This window comes from Globicephala melas, chromosome 3, assembly GCF_963455315.2.
Source record: "Globicephala melas chromosome 3, mGloMel1.2, whole genome shotgun sequence".
Classification (NCBI taxonomy): domain Eukaryota; kingdom Metazoa; phylum Chordata; class Mammalia; order Artiodactyla; family Delphinidae; genus Globicephala; species Globicephala melas.
The window spans coordinates 104,962,707-104,983,164 of record NC_083316.1 but is presented as its reverse complement, the minus strand read 5'-3'; the positions used below and the strand labels follow the sequence as shown (position 1 = coordinate 104,983,164).

The 20,458-nt window shown below is 40.1% G+C and overlaps 1 protein-coding gene across 3 annotated transcripts in view; it reads right to left on the bottom strand.

The window, feature by feature from the left end:
- Positions 1 to 951: 951 nt before the first annotated feature.
- Positions 952 to 20,458, bottom strand: part of MEGF10 (multiple EGF like domains 10) — a 163,301-nt gene continuing 143,794 nt past the window's right edge. For all 3 annotated transcript variants that reach the window (XM_060296162.1, XM_060296164.1, XM_060296163.1), the window contains exons 18-25: positions 19,597 to 19,725; positions 17,272 to 17,400; positions 14,614 to 14,850; positions 13,403 to 13,530; positions 11,915 to 12,038; positions 8,140 to 8,184; positions 7,103 to 7,309; positions 952 to 5,185 (exon numbers count right to left, since the gene is read on the bottom strand). In XM_060296162.1, coding sequence (XP_060152145.1) covers positions 5,001 to 5,185; positions 7,103 to 7,309; positions 8,140 to 8,184; positions 11,915 to 12,038; positions 13,403 to 13,530; positions 14,614 to 14,850; positions 17,272 to 17,400; positions 19,597 to 19,725 — 1,184 coding nt within the window. In that variant the 3' untranslated portion in view covers positions 952 to 5,000. The remainder of the gene's footprint in view (positions 5,186 to 7,102; positions 7,310 to 8,139; positions 8,185 to 11,914; positions 12,039 to 13,402; positions 13,531 to 14,613; positions 14,851 to 17,271; positions 17,401 to 19,596; positions 19,726 to 20,458) is intronic.

Below are 20,458 nucleotides of genomic sequence, written 5' to 3'. Positions count from 1 at the left end.
ACAACACTGTAGAGCAATTATACTCCAATAAAGATGTTAAAAAAATCAGTCTCAAATTCTAGGAAGATAGCATATTACTGGAAGATGAAATTATGTTATTATTGTTTTCCTAAGTTACACCTCTAGAAATAAAATATGTACGGAAATTTTTTGCAGTACAAAAATAGATCAGGATATGGTCCCACAAACATGTAGCTTTTATAATATTCATTAAATGCTCACTTCTGATTTACCAGCTTCATCACTTATCTGGTTATTGCAAACTGGCTCACATTAGCTAATTTTTCATAATAATTATGATAATTAACATTTACCAGCTATCCACTATGTATCGGGCACTGATACATAGTAGTGTTTTGTATGTATAAATTTATTGAAATCTCACAAAACCCCTTGAAATAAGTACTATTATTTCCAACATATTACAATATAGAAACCAAGGTCCTGAGAAGTCAAGTAACTTACCAAGGTCACGCAGCTAATAAGATGCTTCATTTCCTTAACGAAATAATAGCTACTTGAGATCATGTCTTCTATTTCTCTGCATCCCCAACTGTGCTTGGCACCCAGGTCCTCAGTAAAATAAACAGTTATTGAGAGAAGCAGCAATGTTTTATTCATATCTGATCCCTAGAACACAGTGTTATAAAGTGAGAGTTTCAAAAAAATTTTTAATTATAAAATGAAGCACTAACAGGCTACTGAGATTTAAAAAGCAAATCCACATAAGATAACCTGAAGTTTTTTACAGAGACCCAACTCTCAGGCACTAACCTGGGTTCCAGGGATCCGGATATGAATAAAATGTTGCCTCTGTCCTTAAAGAACAAGTGATCAGGAGAAAAAACATGTACACAAGCAATTACATATAATAAAATATAATAATTTTTTAAATGTATATATAAAGTGCTATGGGGCCACACATGAAAAAATATTAATTTTGCCAGTAGGAAAAGGTTTTTCTTCTCTTTTATTAACAATAGAATCAAACATAGAAATAAACACCACTTTAAAGTTTTTTATTAGAAAGTTTATTGCATTAATCTATAAACTCAGCTGGTCATATAAATGACAATGTAGGCTAATACTGTTGAAAGTTTAATCATCTTTGGAAAAGAGATATTTTAATACTGAAAGCATTTTTTGTTTGCTACAATCATGAAAATCCTAATGTGTTTTAATTTTTTTCCTTTTAAAAATATATATTGCGATTTGTTCATAACAAAAGGAAGCCTGGACTAAATACTGAACTAGAATAAACAGACCCAGTGTAAGGACACCAGTATTAAGAGGACCCTAAAAGGGCAGCTGGCCATACATCTTTAGTTACTAGACAAGCACCCATCCACACCATGTGATTCACATTTACACATCTAGGTATACGTCCATGACATAAAGTTTTTAAGACCAGCATACCTCTTAAATAGTTAATGTGAATAATTGAGACATGTTATTCAAAGATAGAAAATCCATTATTTTAAAAACATAACCTTAAAACTCACTTTTTTTATGATTTCATTTCATTTTAAGTGGTAAGTGGACTTCTAACATTGACATGAATTCTAACTGGTATTGCAATATTCTTGTGTAACTCTTGCAATATTTATAGTTTAAAAATCCCAATAATTGATAACTACTATTGTGGCTCTTTGGGGTCAACATGATCACATTTTCATAAAGTTGCTTGCATTTCTCGCAGCACATAGTTATTGTGCTAATGGATTTGGATGGGACAGGTTACAACTGTCCTATTATAAAATTCTATGTTGGTTTTCCTGAAATCGATGAATAATTTTCCATAGAGATAATGATAAACACATTAAGCTCCCTGTTAACATTACTGCTATAGCATGGGAGAGGAATCTATATCAAACATTGTAAATAGTTATGAAATATTCCTTATCATATAATTAACTACAAATAACATTCTATCTATTAAAGCAAGCACACAAACTATCATTTGGGCCAGTTTTGATGTATCTATATAGAAACACAAATAGTTTATAAATTTTCTGATATATCAACCTCTAGGGAAAGTATAATAGTTTGGCTGACATTCCTACATGAATGGCTTTTGCTGCATGTCGCCAAGCTCATTCACTGCTTTGACCTCTACAGGGTATAGGGAAGAGATTATTTTTAGGATTCCAAATTAATATGGGTTCAAAGGTCATGAGAATAGCTTCATTATGTAAGACGAATAACATCACCATTAAATTAAATTTGATATTTAATCTGGAAAAGTCCAAAAGGTTGTAATTTCAGGGGGAAAAAACTGTCAGGTCTTTTTGTCTTTAATTCTCATTCTGACAAAAGTATTTCTCTCTTTATCGAAGTCTATATGAAAGTATCTAGAAAATTTTGATCTCTCAACTAGACCTCTCCAAATATAACATGTAGTTTTACGACATCCAACATGCTATGTGTGTTCTGTTGTTTGAAAAATCCTGAGTGAACCCTAATAAGTAAGAATTGCCTTAGGTACAAATGTTGTCTCAGGACAGCAGCCATCCTGAGCAAGAGATCTGTCAGAAAGATTGCACAGGGAGGGATGGCAGTGCCCCTTTTGGATCCGCATCTGCTGCCCAGGTTTTCTACTTACATTGCTGTTGCCTTTGGACATGAAGCTTTCTTTCTTTCTTTTTTTTTTTTTTAATAGTGGAATGAGAAAAGAAACTGTTTTTTCTTTCTTTTTCTTTTTTTTTTTTTTTAACTTATCTCCAGGGAGTAATGGGGAAACTCAACTTACCATGGAGCTCTGAAGAGATGAATCTTAAAAAAGAAGGGGAAAGATGTCTTCTTTTTTTCTAACCAAAAAGGACTCTTTGTGGCTACTGACCCACAAGTGTCTCAATTAGATGTCTATCGCCTAGAACAAAGGGCCAACCAGCAGGTAACTGTTGGAATAAATCAATTGTTTCTAAGGTGTGTTCCAGGCGAGTCCCCATTTCCTTGAATTAACTTTGGAGTTCCCTGAAAGAAACAGTCATCAAAGGAGTGAATGTTCTAAGTGTGTTTGTTCTCTCATCCACCTGACCAACCGAACATCACAGGTGCAGGTGTGCGACAGGAAAGCACTGGATATCCCAACTCAGTAGCTGGCGGGTGCAATGCCTTGTGTATGCTAATGGCAGAACAGGGGTGCAGTACATATTTGTGACTTGACTCACTGAGGTAGGACACCAAGTAGCATTTCATGTCTTTAAAAGATTGATGACCACTGTTTTCTCTTATGAAGTTGCTTCCTCATTCAGCCTTTCAGCCCTTCAGCTTGCTCAGGGAGGTCAAAGAGAAACTGGCTTTCTTGCATCATGTATCAGCATCCTCTTGAGATAACTATCTTGGAGTGAAAAATGTTATTGCATAAGTATGCCCAGGATGAACATCTCTTCTGGTTTGCCTGTAACAGCCCACATTTAAGCCCACTGCAGGATACTTGTTCATAATGCCCTCACTTACTCTCAGAAGTGTTCCAGTTTGGATGATCAATCATATCACCCTAATGAAGGTCTTTAGTAAGACCAGTCTGTGGTACTTTCTCAGTAACAGTGTCTCCCTGCTCCCTTCCCCTTTGGTTTAACTAAGACTCAGGATCTAAAGGAACCCCATTTCAGAATATTAAAAAGCTTCTCTATTTCCATTATAAGCCATGCACTTGTGGTTACTGTACTATTTTAGTAATGACCAATTTTAATGGATTTGATTTATATATTTTCATCTCCTCCCTCCAAAAGAAACAAGAACAGTGCATTTTTCTCAAGCAAAAACAAAAGTAGCCATAACACAAGAAACAATAAACATATAATATTTTTTCATTAACAATCCAAACACTACAAAACATAGAATATACAACTTAAAAATGGAAATACAAACTGATGAAAAATGGGGTACATGTCATATTAGCAATGCAAAAGACCAGCTTAAGCATAGTTTCTCTAAATCAACAATTAATAAAAGGAAAGTGCCCTTTTCTCAAATATGCACAAAAATATTTCGGTCACTTCTAGGGAAAAATTAACCAAAACTTTCTGCTAATTCTATATTACAGCCTGTATTACTAATGGTTTACAAAACTTAAGCATCATCTTACACCTAAAATTTACAACTTTTTCCAATCATTATACACTCATTCAATCCAATCTGTCAAAAATAAAATTATTTCATTTCTATATTTATGAAATAATTATTGATATGTTACGGATCTCAAGTGGTGAATGTGTATGATGGGGACAGTAATCAGAATAATGTCATGTATCTAAAGTGGGCCAAGGATCAAATAGAGAGGAGAAGCACTTCTGCCTGGCACATTTGCGTATTGATTCCTGCAATTATTCTAGCATTTCTAAGGTAATTCTAATGGTACATTTCCTCATTCTAAAAGAAGTCTAAAGTTCTCATATTTAAATTTGCTATCCACCTCTAGAGTTTATTCAGAGTCTATCCAGTAATGCCACTTGGCAGAATGGTTCCTGCTGGGCTCATATTATCCTTACAATTCCGAGTCCAGCTGAAAGAAGTTAAACAGTAAGAACTCAATAAGATGGCCCTTTTTCTTCTACACGCTGAGTGATTCACACTTTTATGAAGTATATTTTGTGGTAAACCGCACAATCCTAGGTACAGCTCTATAATGCAAATGAGAAAGAAAACATTTAAATTTTAATTTTTCAAGCAACAATACCAACGTCCACTGCAACCCATGTCACTGAAAGAGTCCTGCACAGTCATGCTTTTAGCCAAGATTTTACAATAAGTCATGCTTCATGAGTGCAGTTCTAAAACTAACAAGAATGGGAAATCACATTGCTATCTCCTTCTGAGCCACCTGTACAAAAAGGACCTACAGTCAGTCACCCTCAGTTTTGAGCTTTCTGGTTCATGTCCAACAATTGCCTACTGAGCAGATTAACGTTCACACAGGGTGGCAAACTCGAGGATGGAGAAGAACCGAACTGTAGTTCTGGAAAGGGTTCCAGCGGCTACCCAGTGGTCCTTTGGTGTCATTCACTGTTGCTGTTGCTGCTGCTGCCGCCGCCATCCTCTTGCTTGGGGGAGGATGAACTGTCTCGGACTGGCAGCAGGTCATAATGGCAAGGGATGTGACTGTTCTTTGGGAGGTCATATGGATCCTGGGTGAGATGCCCATTATTGCTGAATATTCCTTGGACAACACTCACTGTAGGTTCTGTGACAACCAGGGACACATTAACTGATCAGCAATGGAAATTAAAAAAAAAAAAAAGAATATGGCATTCCTTGCAAATATCAAACACACCAGAGGAGCTTTTATAAAAATATAAGAAGGGACTTCCCTGGTGGCGCAGTGGTTAAGAATCCGCCTGCCAATGCAGGGGACACAGGTTCAAGCCCTGGTCCAGGAAGATCCCACATGCTGCAGAGCAACTAAGCCCATGTACCACAACTACTGAGCCTGTGCTCTAGAGCCCACGAGCCACAACTACTGAGCCTGCATGCCACAATTACTGAAGCCCGCGCGCCTAGAGCCCGTGCTCCGCAACAAAAGAAGCCACTGCAATGAGAAGCCCGCGCACCACAACGAAGAGTAGCCCCTGCTCGCCGCAACTAGAGAAAGCCTGTGTGCAGCAACGAAAACCCAACGCAACCAATAAATAAATAAATTAATTAATTAATTTTAAAAAATATATAAGAAAATATTATTTTTTAAAACAAATGATCCTTTTATAATCACATAGAGGTGGCTACTCTGTGGTTGGTAGACCCACTGACGCTCACAAACGATGCTCAGAACAAAGGGTGACTATATGGTTGGGATGAAGACATCAAGGGAATATACAGAAACCCTGGACATGAATCACTGTCTGCAAAAACCTGGAGATAATCTAGTCCAAACCCCTTCCTCTACAGGTAAAACAACGAGGTCCTCTGGGGGTCACTTGATTCATGGAAACACATAACAAGTGCACAGTTTTAGAACTCAGGACTCAGGCTCTCAGTTGAGTTCCCATCTCACAGTGGTGGGCTTAGGGGACAGTTCAAAAGGGAACTGTTACTGACTTCTTAGAAATAAATGTAGTTCATTATGGCTTCCATTTCAAAAAGTTGTCTTAATACTTTAAAAAGAATTACGTATCTTTCCATGACATGTCTATGGCCTAAAATGAATGACAAATGACTAGAATTAAATAAGTCACTTCATTTACAAGTACAGTTGACCCTTGAACAATGCAAGGTTGGGGTGCTGCACACCCTCCCCCCAACACGCTGCAGCTGAAAATCCACACGTAACTTCACAATTGGCCCTCCTATCCATGGCCTCACAACCTTGGATTGAACCAACTGCAGATCACATAGAACTGTAGCATTTACTATTGAAAAAAATCCCTGTATAAGTGGACCCGTGCAGTTCCAACCCATGTTGCTCAAGTGTCAACTGTAGTAGAGAATTTTTTTCAGGCTTAAATCATAAACATTGAGAAAGATATGGAGAAAGAAAAATGAAAATATAAAGCTCTACTATCTAGCCCAGGATAGCTCTTCCCAGGATAGCTCTGGTATGTTTTAACTTTCCTCAAATGGCATTTGCAAGGGGCAATCAAAATAACTCTAACACTAACTGAATTCTTATCAATTTGTATCAGATTCACATCAGAGAGTATTACTAATCTAATAGACAAATTTAAAAGTAAAATGTTCCAATCCTGCTAAAAGCATTAAATTAATATAATGAATGCAATCAGGAAATGGAAACATCTGTTTAATCCACTTGAACCATTTGTTTTGGCTAACTTGACATATTAGCTAATATGATACATATGTTATTCCACATGCGTGCTAAAATATTCACTATGGTTACAAAACAAAAGATGGATGACCGGGTGGGAGGTAAAAAAAAAAAAAAAAAAAAACTTACTTTGAATTTTCTAAATGGTATTTTCCCTGAAAAGTTCATTTGACACCAACTAATATGAACACCATAAACACAGGTTAACGTTTAAAATACAGACCATTATTTTCAATACAGTGTATATGGACTGCAACAATTGTATTCTCAAGGACTTTAAAATTGTTTGAAAAGAATATTCCCACTCACTAGGTTCTTTCTTTGGTTAGGAAAACTTACCAATTTCATAGACATTCTTGTTGGCTGAAGTTGAGTTATTGATCTCTGCATATGGGGAATCTCTCCGCGCCGGTGACTTCATCTCCACATAACCACACTCTGAGTGTTTGGGAATAAGGACGGGTGGGTCTTTAATAGTGGCATATGGGTTTTCAGAACTGCTTAGGGAGCAGTTACTTGAATTATATTCAGAATGCTTTCCCAGGTCTGTGAAGAGAGATGGGGTGGGGGGAAGCAAATGCTATTTCATGGGCAACATCATTTATTTTCTTGGCGATTACTGACTTGGGCACATCACTTATTTTTCTTCATAGTTACCTATAATTTTTAACAATGAAAATAATGGCATCCATTTTTTACGTATTTTGGAGAGAATCTTCTATAAAATTACCCATCCACAAAGTAATTTTGGCTCCTCTCTAAGGTGAGGACCAATGTAAACATCATGGATTTGATATCATTTTTATTATCACACTCAAATAAAATTAATTCCACTCTATTTTACTAATAGTCTCTGACTCCTCACAGTCTTCAGTCAAGACCCCATCTGTTGCTGACCCCAGGAGCATAAGAAGATACTATTATCATGGTAAGGAAGGCAACTATGCTGTGAGGCTTCTTTGTAAAACCTCAGGTCTGGGCACCTGAAGTTACTACTCAAATTCCTTCCAAAAAGCAGGCTTCAGTGAACATGTAACCAAGCTGATCTCTTCCTCTTTTCCCTGCTATTTCCATTTTCATATTTCTCTCTCCCCACAAACTATATTTCTTTGAAAGGAATTATGAGTGTTTTCCCAGCAAATCAAAGGCTTGGTTCTCCAAGACTGCTGCTCTAACAGGATCCACCTATGTTCACTCTCTTGCTGGCAGTCAAACGTGCTCATGTCTTTGCTGGAGTAATTAAACCCCCTAACAAGGCTACATTTTCCCTACAGTGCCGCTTTCGCTGGTTTAACAAATTATTTCTGTCTCTGAGTTAAAAAAATTTTTTAATTGTGTTCTGATAAATGTATTTCTTCCTCAAATTTATACTATACCTTTCAAGGATTTTCCCATATAACTTCTGTCAAGTCCAAAAGCACCTGTAACAAAGGAAGAAAAAAATATCCAGTGTGGACTGAAAGAAAGAGAAAACTCATCTAATATTCTCAGGTCCTTGGAGAAGATGGTTTGGGTACCCACTGTCTCCCCACTGCAGGAAATAGCCAAGGATGCTGCTTTCCAAACCTCGACACCAGATCACTTGTGCCAGATGTTTCAGTACTTAAGAGTTTAAAAAAATGTTATACAGCATTCGGAGCATTCTCCTGCTCGTTTCAGTGACTTTGGGAAAGGCTGGTCAATATGGGGCAGAAACTGAGGCACAGATGAATCAGTAGACTTGATTCAAGGGCTAGAACTGAGACAAAGGACTGGGATCTCATCACTTGTTAGCTACGTGACTTTACACAAGATGTTCAACTCGCTGAGCCTCAATTTTCTTATCTCTAAAATGGGGAAAACACAACCCACCTTCTAAGTCTTACAGGGTTGTTGTGAACATGAAGTGAAATAGACCATAGGGAAAGGCATTGCAAATTCTGAAGCACCATATAAATGAATGGTGCTTCAGTTACTGTAACACTTTTTTAAAAAGTTTATTTTATTGAAGTACAGTTGATTTAAAATGTGTCAGTTCCTGAGCTACAACAAAGTGATTCAGTTATATATATATATATATATATACACATATATATATATTCTTTTTCATATTCAATTATGGTTTATTACAAGATATTGAATATAGTTCCCTGTGCTATACAGCAGGACCTTGTTGTTTTTCTATTCTATATATGTAATAGTTTGTCACACATTGTTGCTAGGAAAAGTTAGCAGTTTCTATGATTCCACTGGGAAAGAACAACTGGAAGTTTCACACTTGAACTTTCCTGGACTCTGCCTCGTGTCTGTTCCCTCGCTGATTTTAATCTGTACCTTTTTGCTGTGATAAACTGTAACCTTGAGTATAACAGCTCTTAGTGAGTTCTGTCTTCCTAGCAAATTATTGATCCTGTGGGTGGTCTTGAGGACACTTGAACTTGTAGTTGGTATCAGAAGTAAGGGTGGTCTTAGAGATTCTGGACTTTTTAAAGGGACCCGGTGAAGATAGGCAGCCTATGGCCTGACAGCAGCCTAATCAAAGAACTCTATGTTATTCTTTGCCTAATTCCCTTGGCCATCTCCAAACTGTGGCAAAGTCTTGTTAAATGTCTGTCTTGATCTTAGCTGTACAATGGCTAGCCTTCCCCAAGGGGTTAAAGAGAGGAGCAACATGGGGTGGATAGTAAATCAGGGAACAAGAGTGGGGCTATGAGACCAGCCACTCAGGGCAGATTCCGTCTTCTCTGCCCTGGAAGATCAGGGTGCAGTTTTAACAAGGAAGCAGGTGGGCTTCCTCATAAACTCCTGTCTGTCCCAATCCCTGAACAGGCACTTTCAAATGCTCCAGTTAATCTACTTCATACAATGAGCCAGAACATGATCCTTATCTCTATTTTACAAACAAACAAATCAGTCTTGAGAGGATGACTGGCACAGTGTCATATCACAGAACCAGGAATTGATCTCACAGCTTTTGTGTCAAGTTCAGGGCTCTTTCAGACAGCATCACAACTTTCCCATCATTTAAAACTACTACACACTTCATTATCCATAATGTGCCTTATTCTGTTCTTTGTAAGAAAAGACTTTTTCTATGCAACAACTTTACAGGGATATTAAATGCAGAATTACTTTTGGATGGGAACAAGCCAAGGAGATCCAGAATTTCCAATGAAGATTTTATGTTACTAATAATCAGTCCCTTGGGTCTCACTGAGACAGAAAGCGGGGAAATTTATATGTGACAATTACAGTGACGGTGTGTTGTGTTCTGGAATCAGGACAAACTCCATTAAGTGGAGATAGAATGAGAGAACTTTTCCCTCATTAGTGCTGGGTGGTATTTTACTATTATCAATTCACGTACTTCTTTGAGCTAGATTATTAACCTCCCTAAAGTTAAGTGATTTCACCAGTAAGTATAATGTGAATCTGGTATATAAGTAATTTTACTCTAAGTATGTAGAAATACACATCCTAGTGATAATGTTGGTTATCAATTGAAGAATGCAGATAAAAGTTAAGAATTTGTACTCATTTGCTACTTAAACATTTCCATTTCCATAGTAAGACGGGATTCCAGAGCCCACAGGGGTTGGTTCCTCCATGTGGCTCAGGTGAATTGACATCTACAGTATTCACAGAAGGATCGAAGTGAGGGGAGGCAGAAGACCAACTGTGAGACCCAATTTTACCCCCTTCCTTCTATGAAATCTTGGACAAGAGAGTTAACCTCTTTGCTTATTCCTCTATAAAACAAGATTTGTGGAAGGGCCCACACAGTAGGGGGTGCCAGATTTAGTAAATAAAAACACAGGAGGTCCAGTTAAATTTGAATTTTAGAGAAACAACAAATAATTTTTCATATAAGTTTGCCTCGTGCAATATTTGGGATATATTTATACAAAAATTATTTGTTTCTTATCTGAAATTCCAATTTAATGGGACTTCCTGGCAACCTTACCACCAAATAAATACATATGAAAGGGTTTGCTGCCCCTAAGACACTGCACACATGCTACTTACTATATCATTCCTCTCCTCCCTGAAAATAAGGGGCTGCACCACATGCTCGATGGGGTATCAGAGCAGTGCCTTAAGTGCGGTCCAGGAATCCCCAGCCCCTTTGCAGGAGGGCCCTGAGATTAAATGCTGTGTTCTCATCACAATATAACACTATTTGTCCTTTCCACTCTCATTCTCTCTCAGGTGTATGTTGGAGTTTTCCAGGAGCCACACCAAGTGTAAGATCACTACTGATCAAACACAGAAGCAGATATGAAAACCTAGCTGTCCTCTATTAAGCCAGATGGTAAAGAGATGTATGAAAGTGTTAAACAGTGCCACTCTTCTCACTAATTTTTTTTGTTTCATTTTGGAAAATGTAGTTATTTTTCATAAAAATGCATTTTATGTTATCATGAAATGAGATGTTATTATAAATTAATAACTAGCTCTTTAAGATGTTCTCAGATTTTATTTGTAATATGGTAAATATCAGCAGATATAACCCATGTCAGTAGGGGTTCTTTGGGTTCCTCGATTACTTTTAAGGGTGTATGAAAGGGTCCCGATTCTCAGACGTTTGAGAACCACTGACTTACTATTTTCAGAACCACTGACTTACTATTAGATATCTAATTGATATCTCTATTTCCTCACCTAAAAGAGGAAGGGCCTCTAGTGAGGGTGCCTCAGATTAACAGAGAGCAAAGAGAAGCAGCACACACCCTGGAACCAAGCTGAATAGGTTCAAATCCCAGCTCCACCATTTAATAGGCTTTGAGAACTTAGACAAGTTACTTGACCTCTTTATGACTGAGTTTCGCAACTGTAACAGGGAGATGATGATGATAATAATGGTACCTATAACAGTACTTGTGAGAATTAGGTGAGTTAATACGTGGAGAGGTGGGATGTAAGCTACGAGCAGGCAGAGATCCTTGTCTCTTTTTATCAATTCCTGGCTCATAGTAAGAACTCAATAAATGTTGAATAAATAAAGCCCTTAGGACAGTAAAAGCCCCATACAGGGATTAGGTATAATCCTATGACTTTGTTTTTCCATGCATGTTTCCAATAGATCGCTTTGGCACTGTCATGAATCTGTGACTGTTTGCGGTGACTAAAAGACAAAGATGCTTGTGAAGGTGGGGAAGTGGGGGGACTTGCCAAGCTCGTTGAGGTAGCCGCCGTGTTTCCAGTCCGCAGGCAGCGTGCCTGTGTAGTCCACCACAGGGCCCCTCTTCCCAGGATTCACATTTTTCAGGTTCACAAACAGCTGATTGTTTTTTGACTGTTAAAAATATAAACAACAAAAGATTTAAAGAGAAAATACAATATGGCACAGTGAAGTGTTACCCATCTGGGGAAAGTAAGTCCATGGCATGTATCAAGGACCGGTCCTTACATGAGGATGCACCAGGAGGCCAAGGTGACCGCTTCCGACCTGGCAGGACTTAGAGGCAGCAGGAGGATGTGTCCCTCGGCCCCAACCATTCCCTCCACTGCCGCAACTCCTCCATCTCCTGCTGTCGCTCTGTGCCAGTTAGACCTTACTTGGGTTTACATACATGGAACTTTGAACTGAAAAAACCAAATTCTTGGTCTGAGCTTTCCCATCAAACACTGTATGATCTTATACGAGTCACTCTTAGCAGTTTTCTTAGCCATAAGCATGAGGATAAGATGATCTACTTTGCTCTCTCCCTGAATGGGAATAAGAACAAATGGTATGATAAATATCAAAATCTCTGGAGAATATGAAGTGCTATTTAACTATGAGGCACTAGAATTAAAATCCAGCTGCATTAATTTAATTGCAACTGAATTAATTTAATTAGCTTGGTTTTCCTCTAACAGAGAGCTGGAATTAGACAACGGAGACTGGAAATATAATTCAGGTGCAGTTTGGAAGAGAGAAATGTTTGGGATTTCAGAGCACTGTGGAAGAGACCTGGGGGTGAACTGGGTGGTACCAGAGGAGCCACTCTGGGGCCTCCAACCTCTATTGGCATCTGTAAAATGGGATAATGACTCTTGATTCATAGGATTGGTGTGAAGATTAAATCATTCTAATCGTTTTACAAATAGAAATTTGTAAAATGATTAGAATTGCTTGTCACATAGTATTAGGTTGTTTCTATTTGATAATTTTTGACCCACAAAAATTCAATTTCATGTGGTTCAAGTGAAATAAATGCATATTATTGTTGTTGTCATTACTCAAGTAAGGGTGGCCAGGAAAGGGCACTAGAAGACAGGTGGTCACAAAAGTCAAACTTGGCAATTTTACCCAGGCCTGAGTCCGCTATAGGTTTGGTCTGAGACATTACTTTAGAACCTCATGCAATGTTAGAAACATTTTTCCAAAGAAGTGCAACGAAAACAGTGCAAGTTGTAGAGACAGCGAGATGACTCACCTCGTGGCAGCCTCACTCACAAGCGATGTTTGGAAGTGACTTAAATTCCCCATTACTTAGGGGTTTTTGTCAGTAAACCTGAGATCCTAATACACACCCATGGGATTGTTTAGAGGAATAAATGAGATAATAGACGTATGTACGTAGAACGGCAGCTGGCAAACAGTAGCCCTCATACACGCTTGTTCGTTCCTCTCTCCCCTGTCCACCCTCACTGGCTTAGACCATTTCCTCTCACCTTTGCGATGGTCATCCTGTCCCTGTTGTTGACATGAGGGGATGTGGCACACTGGGTGAGTGTGTGGTAACTGGGATTGGTGAAGTAATGGCTGTTAGCATTTCCACCATTGCTGTGAGGAAGGGTTTCTGCCAGAAGAGAAGGAAATGGTTAAGATGGCAGGCTCCCTACATGCCCGTGGGAAAGAGGGAAGCAAAATAACAAGAACAAATGTTTGGACTGCTTCCATATCACAGGCGGGACAGAATCCCCTCCTGCCCTGCATACGCAGCAAAGCCTCTAGAGGCAGCAGGCATCTGCCTTCCTACCTGCCTCCTGGAAAAGTGTGAAAGTATCCACCAACAACTGCTCTTTGCTTTGGAGCTTGTAGAAGCTGGAAAGGCATCACTTTGAAGCTACTTCTGCTGTAACTTTCCTCTTTTTAAACACTCGAATTCTTGACACAATATTCCGCACTAGAAGTGCACTACTAAGTAAATCAGCTACTTTATGAATTCCCCCAGAATCACTTTATTTATAAACATGTAACCCACCTGAAATCCTTCAGTGATTGCCCCCAAATTAATAAGTACCTTAAGTTTCCAAATTCTTCACTTATGTGGTTACTTCTTCTCAGGATTGAGCGTGTCACTTAAAAATTTACTTTTTATGGGGTCTCGTGACAGAAAGGAAGATTCAAAAGAGTTTTCTTAAAGAACAGCCTTGGTTCTTGCTTATCCCTCCAAACTGTTTCTTATATAACTTGGTTGCTGTGCAGCTAATGATTCCCATGTGCCCCAGGACAGGCTGGAAGGCACCTTGGAAAAATGCAAGGCCAGAGGCAGAGGCCCGGGTCCTCATCCCTGATCTGCTCCATGACCTCGATAAAATTATGGCCACCTCCTCCTCTCCCCACCCTGTCGCCCACATATGACAACAGCTTGGGACTGGGTGCCCACCAAAGCTCCTTCCAGGTTGAAATTCCCAACACTTAAAGCAACCATATAATGAATCCAATTTTAAATCTCTCACAGAAGACAACAGTGATGATTTTACCACTGTTGTCACATAAAACGCATTTCTAACAATGCATCTTCTCCAAACGTAAAATTTTCTCAAGGCTGATTGACAATAACAACAGGCAGCAGAGCCAAAAATGCTCAGTTTCAAAAGAACCAGGATGAAGCCTCATTTTTCAAGGAATAAAATGCCTCTAGTGAGTCCAGTCTCACCTGAAATGGCATAGTCTGCATTCATGACCCTCATAGCGGGGGTGTAGGTGACTGCTGGCATGCTCGATTCCTTCCCCTTCTGCTTGTGTCTATAAATAATGAACAACGCCAGGAGGAACAGAACAACTAGGACAAGAATGATGATGCCCGCAATGGCCCCGATCTGGTAGGAATCAGTGGGAAGAGCTGTACTGGTTCTGCTTAAGCTGTTCAGATTTCCAACTATTATAACACCAGCTAGAAAAGGAGAAAAAGAGATGTGAGTAAGGATGACAATGTGCCGGGTACATATTTGGTCTCTATTTACAAAAATCTCCCACTGTGCTAATGCCTGGATATTTTCAGTTCATGAAATGTCAATTTAGAAACTTTTGGAAACAGAGAAGGAAGGAAAAACAAACATTCCTCATGTTCAGATGTTGTTGGCTTGTCTGTGCCCAGAAGAGGGCATATCTAAGCCTCAAAAAAGAGACAGGATTTCCTGAACCCAAAGACTTAACAGTAGGGTTTGAGAGCTTCTCACAGATTTCCAACTAAATGCTTAGATCAGCCCAGAAGAGGGTTTCTCTAAGCCTCAAAAAAGAGACAGGATTTCCTGAACCCAAAGACTTAACAGTAGGGTTTGAGAGCTTCTCACAGATTTCCAACCAAACGCTTAGATCAGCAGTTACTTGGGGGTAATAATTTATCTAATTTTTATTGTTCTTTATTTATTATCCAGCATTAAGCTTATGAATGGCTAACTCAAGTGCCTAACTTTATGTCTATCCTTAGCATTTCTAAGAGGAAAGTAATTTTCCTTCCAGTCAAGAATAAGTCCATTAGAAATCTAGCCCAGGGCTTCCCAGGTGGTGCAGTGGTTGAGAGTCTGCCTGCCGATGCAGGGGACACGGGTTCGTGCCCCAGTCCGGGAAGATCCCACATGCCGCGGAGTGGCTGGGCCCATGAGCCATGGCTGCTGAGCCTGCGTGTCCAGAGCCTGTGCTCCTCAACGGGAGAGGCCACAACAGTGAGAGGCCTGCGTACCGAAAAAAAAAAAAAAAAAAAAGAAATCTAGCTCAAGATCAGGATCTGTCTTGTCCTAATTTCAATGAGCCTTTTACCACAGAAGATATGTTCTATGAGGTATTTTCTATGACAGAAAGGTCTGTCCCAATAATACCTGGTAACATCACCCTAAAACCTTATTCATTAAAATTCAAAATTTCATTTTACATAGTTCTTCCTTGAGTTCCATCAAGTGAAGGCACAAGTGGGGCTGACAATCAAGAAACCTGGCATCTAAAAAAATTGATCCATACATTCTGAACTTTCCCTTAAGCTCTTAGGCTGCAGTTTCATCATCTGTAAAAGAGGAAATAATGAATACATCCTTCATGGCCTCCATGAAGGTACTTCCAGCTCAAATGTCCCTATGACTTTATGATTCTAGATGCTAGACCTTATAAGACAGCCTGCCCCAAAAGGCAGGCACCAAGGCCAGTGTAGTGTGATTACAATGTATTTGTAACAACGTTATTGTGGAATATGACATTGTATTGTTATGATGGTCAAATACAAATCATGAGCATGTCAAAGTTATTTTACGAAAGAAAGTTAAATAGGAATACCCACATAGTTTACTGTTTAAGATGACTTCACTTATATCACTACATGAATTTTCTGAAGCCTTTACAGCCCATGTGTTTATGACATAGAGAAAGCACCACATGTGCTAGGAGCTCTCTGAAGGCCATGCTTCAGAACCATCTTTCTCCAGGGAGCCATCCATCCCAGAATCAGAACTGCCCAAGTAGGACTGACTATGCCTATTGCAGGTAGTCCCGGGTGACTGTGATATACACCCTAGTTAAAAACCACAGGCACAAGTTTCTTGAAAGGCTAAACATGCACATACCATAGGACCCAATCCTTCTATTCCTATGAACTTACCCAAGAGAAATGAAAGTCTATGTCCCCAAAGACTTGACACACTACTGTTCACAACAGCTTTACCTGCAGTAGCCAAAAACTGGAAACAATCCAAATGTCCATCACAGGTGAATGAATGGGTCAACAAATTACAGTATATCCACGCAATAGAATACTACTCAGCGATAAAAAGAATTGAAGTATTGATACACACAGCAACATGTTTCAAAACTAATTATGCCAAATAAACAAAATCAGACAAAAAAGAGTACAGTATGGTTCCACGTATATGAAATTCTAGGAAATGCAAACTAATCTATAGTGACAGAAAGTAGATCAGTGATTGCCTGGGACCTAGTGGTGGCAGGGAGGGAACTTTGGGGGGTTGATGGATGTATTCATTATTTTTATTGTGGTGATAGTTTCATGGGTGTATACATACATCAGATTTTATCAAGTTGTATACTTTGTGTTGTACATATGTGTTTTATATATATATGTGTGTGTATACATATATACAGTATAATTATATATATATATGTGTGTTGCTTTTTACAGGTTAATTATATTTCAATAAAGCTGAAAAAAATTGTAGGCACAGTGGAAAACTCATGAGCTTTGGAATCAGACAAACCTGGTATCAAAACACTAACATATTCTAGATATATGTAAACTTGGGCAAATCACTCAACTTCTTTCAGCTTTAGGGTCCTCATCTGAGTAAGTATCCTTTACTAGCATCCTTACCTTGATCACATCGTGCCCCCTTCCATCCTGGGCTGCAGTAACAGGTCCCGGTGATGTGGTCACAGGTGGAGTTGTTCAGACAGTCACATATCTGGCGACAGCCATAGCCATATGTTCCTGCAGGGCACTCTGAGAAGAAGATGAGAGTCCAATGTAGCTCTCCAGCCTTGGGAACCTGGGGCAAGGGTCTTACTGTATGATCTGGTGTGCCTGGAGGCCAGCCCTTCCAGGGGATCCCTGTCCAAGGAGACTTGTACCACTTAGGGTGTCCTAGAGCTGGCTGGTGTGCCGAGTCATGCTGGGACTCACAGGCCAGGCAGCACAGGGCCGGAGACTGAGGTCCTCGTCACGGCTCTCGGCACTTTCAGGTTCTATTGTATGTACCCACCTCCCTGATGGAGGTTTGTAGAGTGTCTGTGGAACCCCAATGGAGCTGATGAAGATCATCACTAAGGGCAATCTGAGATGACTCCACCAGGCAAAACTATGGGATAGAAGGGGACTACACTGAAAAGTGTAAACTAGAGATGCTTCTTTGAGAACATGTACATTTTAACTGTAGGTTTAGGAGCCTCCTGACAGCACATTCTGACTCGGATTAGCTGGGAGCAGGGGAAGAGGGAGAGGGCAAGCTTTGTTAATTTTCTAGGTAAGAACTTCATTTACCACAGAAAGGCTCAAAATTTGGATTTGCAGGTTGAAGACTGAGAGACTAAAATAGTGAGATTTTTATGATGTAGAAACTTGTAAAGGAGTTGGGCATGAATTTCAAAGAATATACTAGGCATGTTAAATGTAAAAATTATCATGACAAAATACTGATGTTTTTTGTAAAGTGAGCAGCAGGGGGCAATGTGCTATTACTATCAGAGCTCTCTGTCAGACACAGGGTTTCTATTTACACATGAGCATTAGGAAAAGTCTCCAAAAATAAGGACATTTTAATTTGATGTTCAGAGTCATCACGGAAGCACTTAAAATGTTTTTATTTAATAAGCCCATAACCATTCTGGCATTCAAGTGAAAGTCAGTTTAGAGCCTATTCTGGTTTCTAGGCATATATGTATGTGTATATATGTTTAGACATTTATACACATACACATAATATTTATATACACAAAGCAGTGTGCAGGCAACTGTGGGACTCAGTATCTGTTTCATGATTAAATGAACTAGCAGTGCAAAACTAAAATGGGGCCATCTCTGTCCAGGCTGATTCCTGGATGTCACTCTTGTTATTTACTAGATGGGAGGATAGGCAGATATATTCTAGAGTTTGGCACATAGACAGCCAGGCAAACCTGGCTGTCCAGTGGTGCTGTGAGGTTCTGGGGAGGGGTCGTGGAGGGAGAGTAGTGCTTTGTTGCCAAAGTCCTACTCTGCTGATCAACCTTTCCAGGCCACATTGCTCCTACAGCCATGTAATCTTTGTTGCATCCTCAAGAGCACACACTCTGTAAGCAGGATGTAAACATCCTGCACCTTTCCTGTCATTTATGGTGAAAGAGTGAGCCTCATACGGCCCTAAGACCTGATTTATTCATCTTGAACATTGAATGAAAGTCACAGAGGAAGGGAACGATAAACTACTTTGAAATACTCAGTCTAAGGCTAATGTTCTTACAGCCCTGTGAGCAGATGCACAGCTGCTGGGGTAGAAATGGAACCATAAGGATGGGGAATTCCAATAGAGTATATGCTCCCTGAGTGGGATTTTTACAACAAAAAAATTGAAGGCAATATATTGTCTGGAAGGTTGTTAATACTCAGATGAGGAGTAGTTAGTGGAAACGGTATAAAAGTACTATCAAGAGAAGGTTGTCAAAAGCATGGCCGTGTTTGCACGGACTCACCCCTCCCCCACGGCGGGGCTGGCACTGGGCTCCCAGCCCCTCTGCCCCGGTGCACTCAACCTGGCCCCACCGAACGCACACCCCTCCACTGCGAGACCCTGGCACCGCCTCTGCCGTGAGGAACGCCTGACTGCCTCTTTTAAAGGTCTGAGCAGCCACATTCCAAAAATAAGAAGGGGAGGGAGAAAGAGCCTGGATGAACAGATGGAAAACTTGAATTCTGTCTTCATCCTTGTAGCCACACTCCCTCCACCCAGAGCGCTGATCAGGTCCTCAGAAGAACTTTGAGGACAAGGACAGCCAGCAAGAATCCCAAGGTAGCGGGGTCTCTGGGAGGGGAAGGAAGTCAACCGCGCTGTTAAGGGACCAGCCATCAGGCGGAACAGCCTCAAAGCTGTGGGTCCTGCCTTCGCATCGTCAGGAGTTCTAGGGGAAATAACAGCGCCTAGAGATGCCTCGCTCTCACACTCACTCTGCTCGCAGTGCTTCCCCATGAAGCCCGTGCGGCAAGTACACTGTCCGGAGATGTGGTCGCAGTCAGCTCCGTTTTGACACTGGCATATCAATGCACAGTCCTTTCCATAGAAGCCCAGGGGACATCCTGTGCGAGAAGGAAGGACAGCAGAGTCAAGAGCCCGCTGAGGAGAAACCCAGCTCCGCCTCCAACATGTTTGTTTGAACCTGAAGGACGCTGAGCCCGTAGAGAGAGAATAAAGAGAATAAAGCACATCGCAGCTTCTCACAACGGCTTCTTTGAAGTCCCAAGATGGAGCTCTTGGGAGGAACTTGTACTTCAAGAGCAGGGAGAAGAGCAGTTCCATGCCTGGGGCGGTTTAACCATCACTGGTATCCCTGGAGGCAAGCTGGTGTCTTCTAACAAATCATTCCATCAACCCCATGGAAGTCCGGGGACATTTCCTTTCATGTTTTTCAGTCAACTACTAGAATCCTGGACTCAAATTCCATGGACTGAAATGAGTACTTTGTTAAAATTACCTACATGCTTTTACTTATAGTACAGAATGTCTCCAAATCTGCTACTAGCCCTGTCCTCCTCTGTTACTCTCTTATGTAATAGTATCTTCTTCAGCAAAGATGTGTGGTAGAATTCTGATCTTAATAAAACCTGCAATTCATATGTGCATTGCTAAAAAAAGCAATAAGCCTTCTTACTGCTGCACAATTTTCAAGACCCAGCCTACTGGGGCCTTTGGGCTGAGAACATGCACAAGCCCTATAGGCTTTCCTGGGCCAGCAGCTGCCCTGCAAGAGTGTTTCAGGGCTCTCTGCCATCAAGAAAACTTCAATGCGGGCTGCTCAACGGCTGTTTCCAA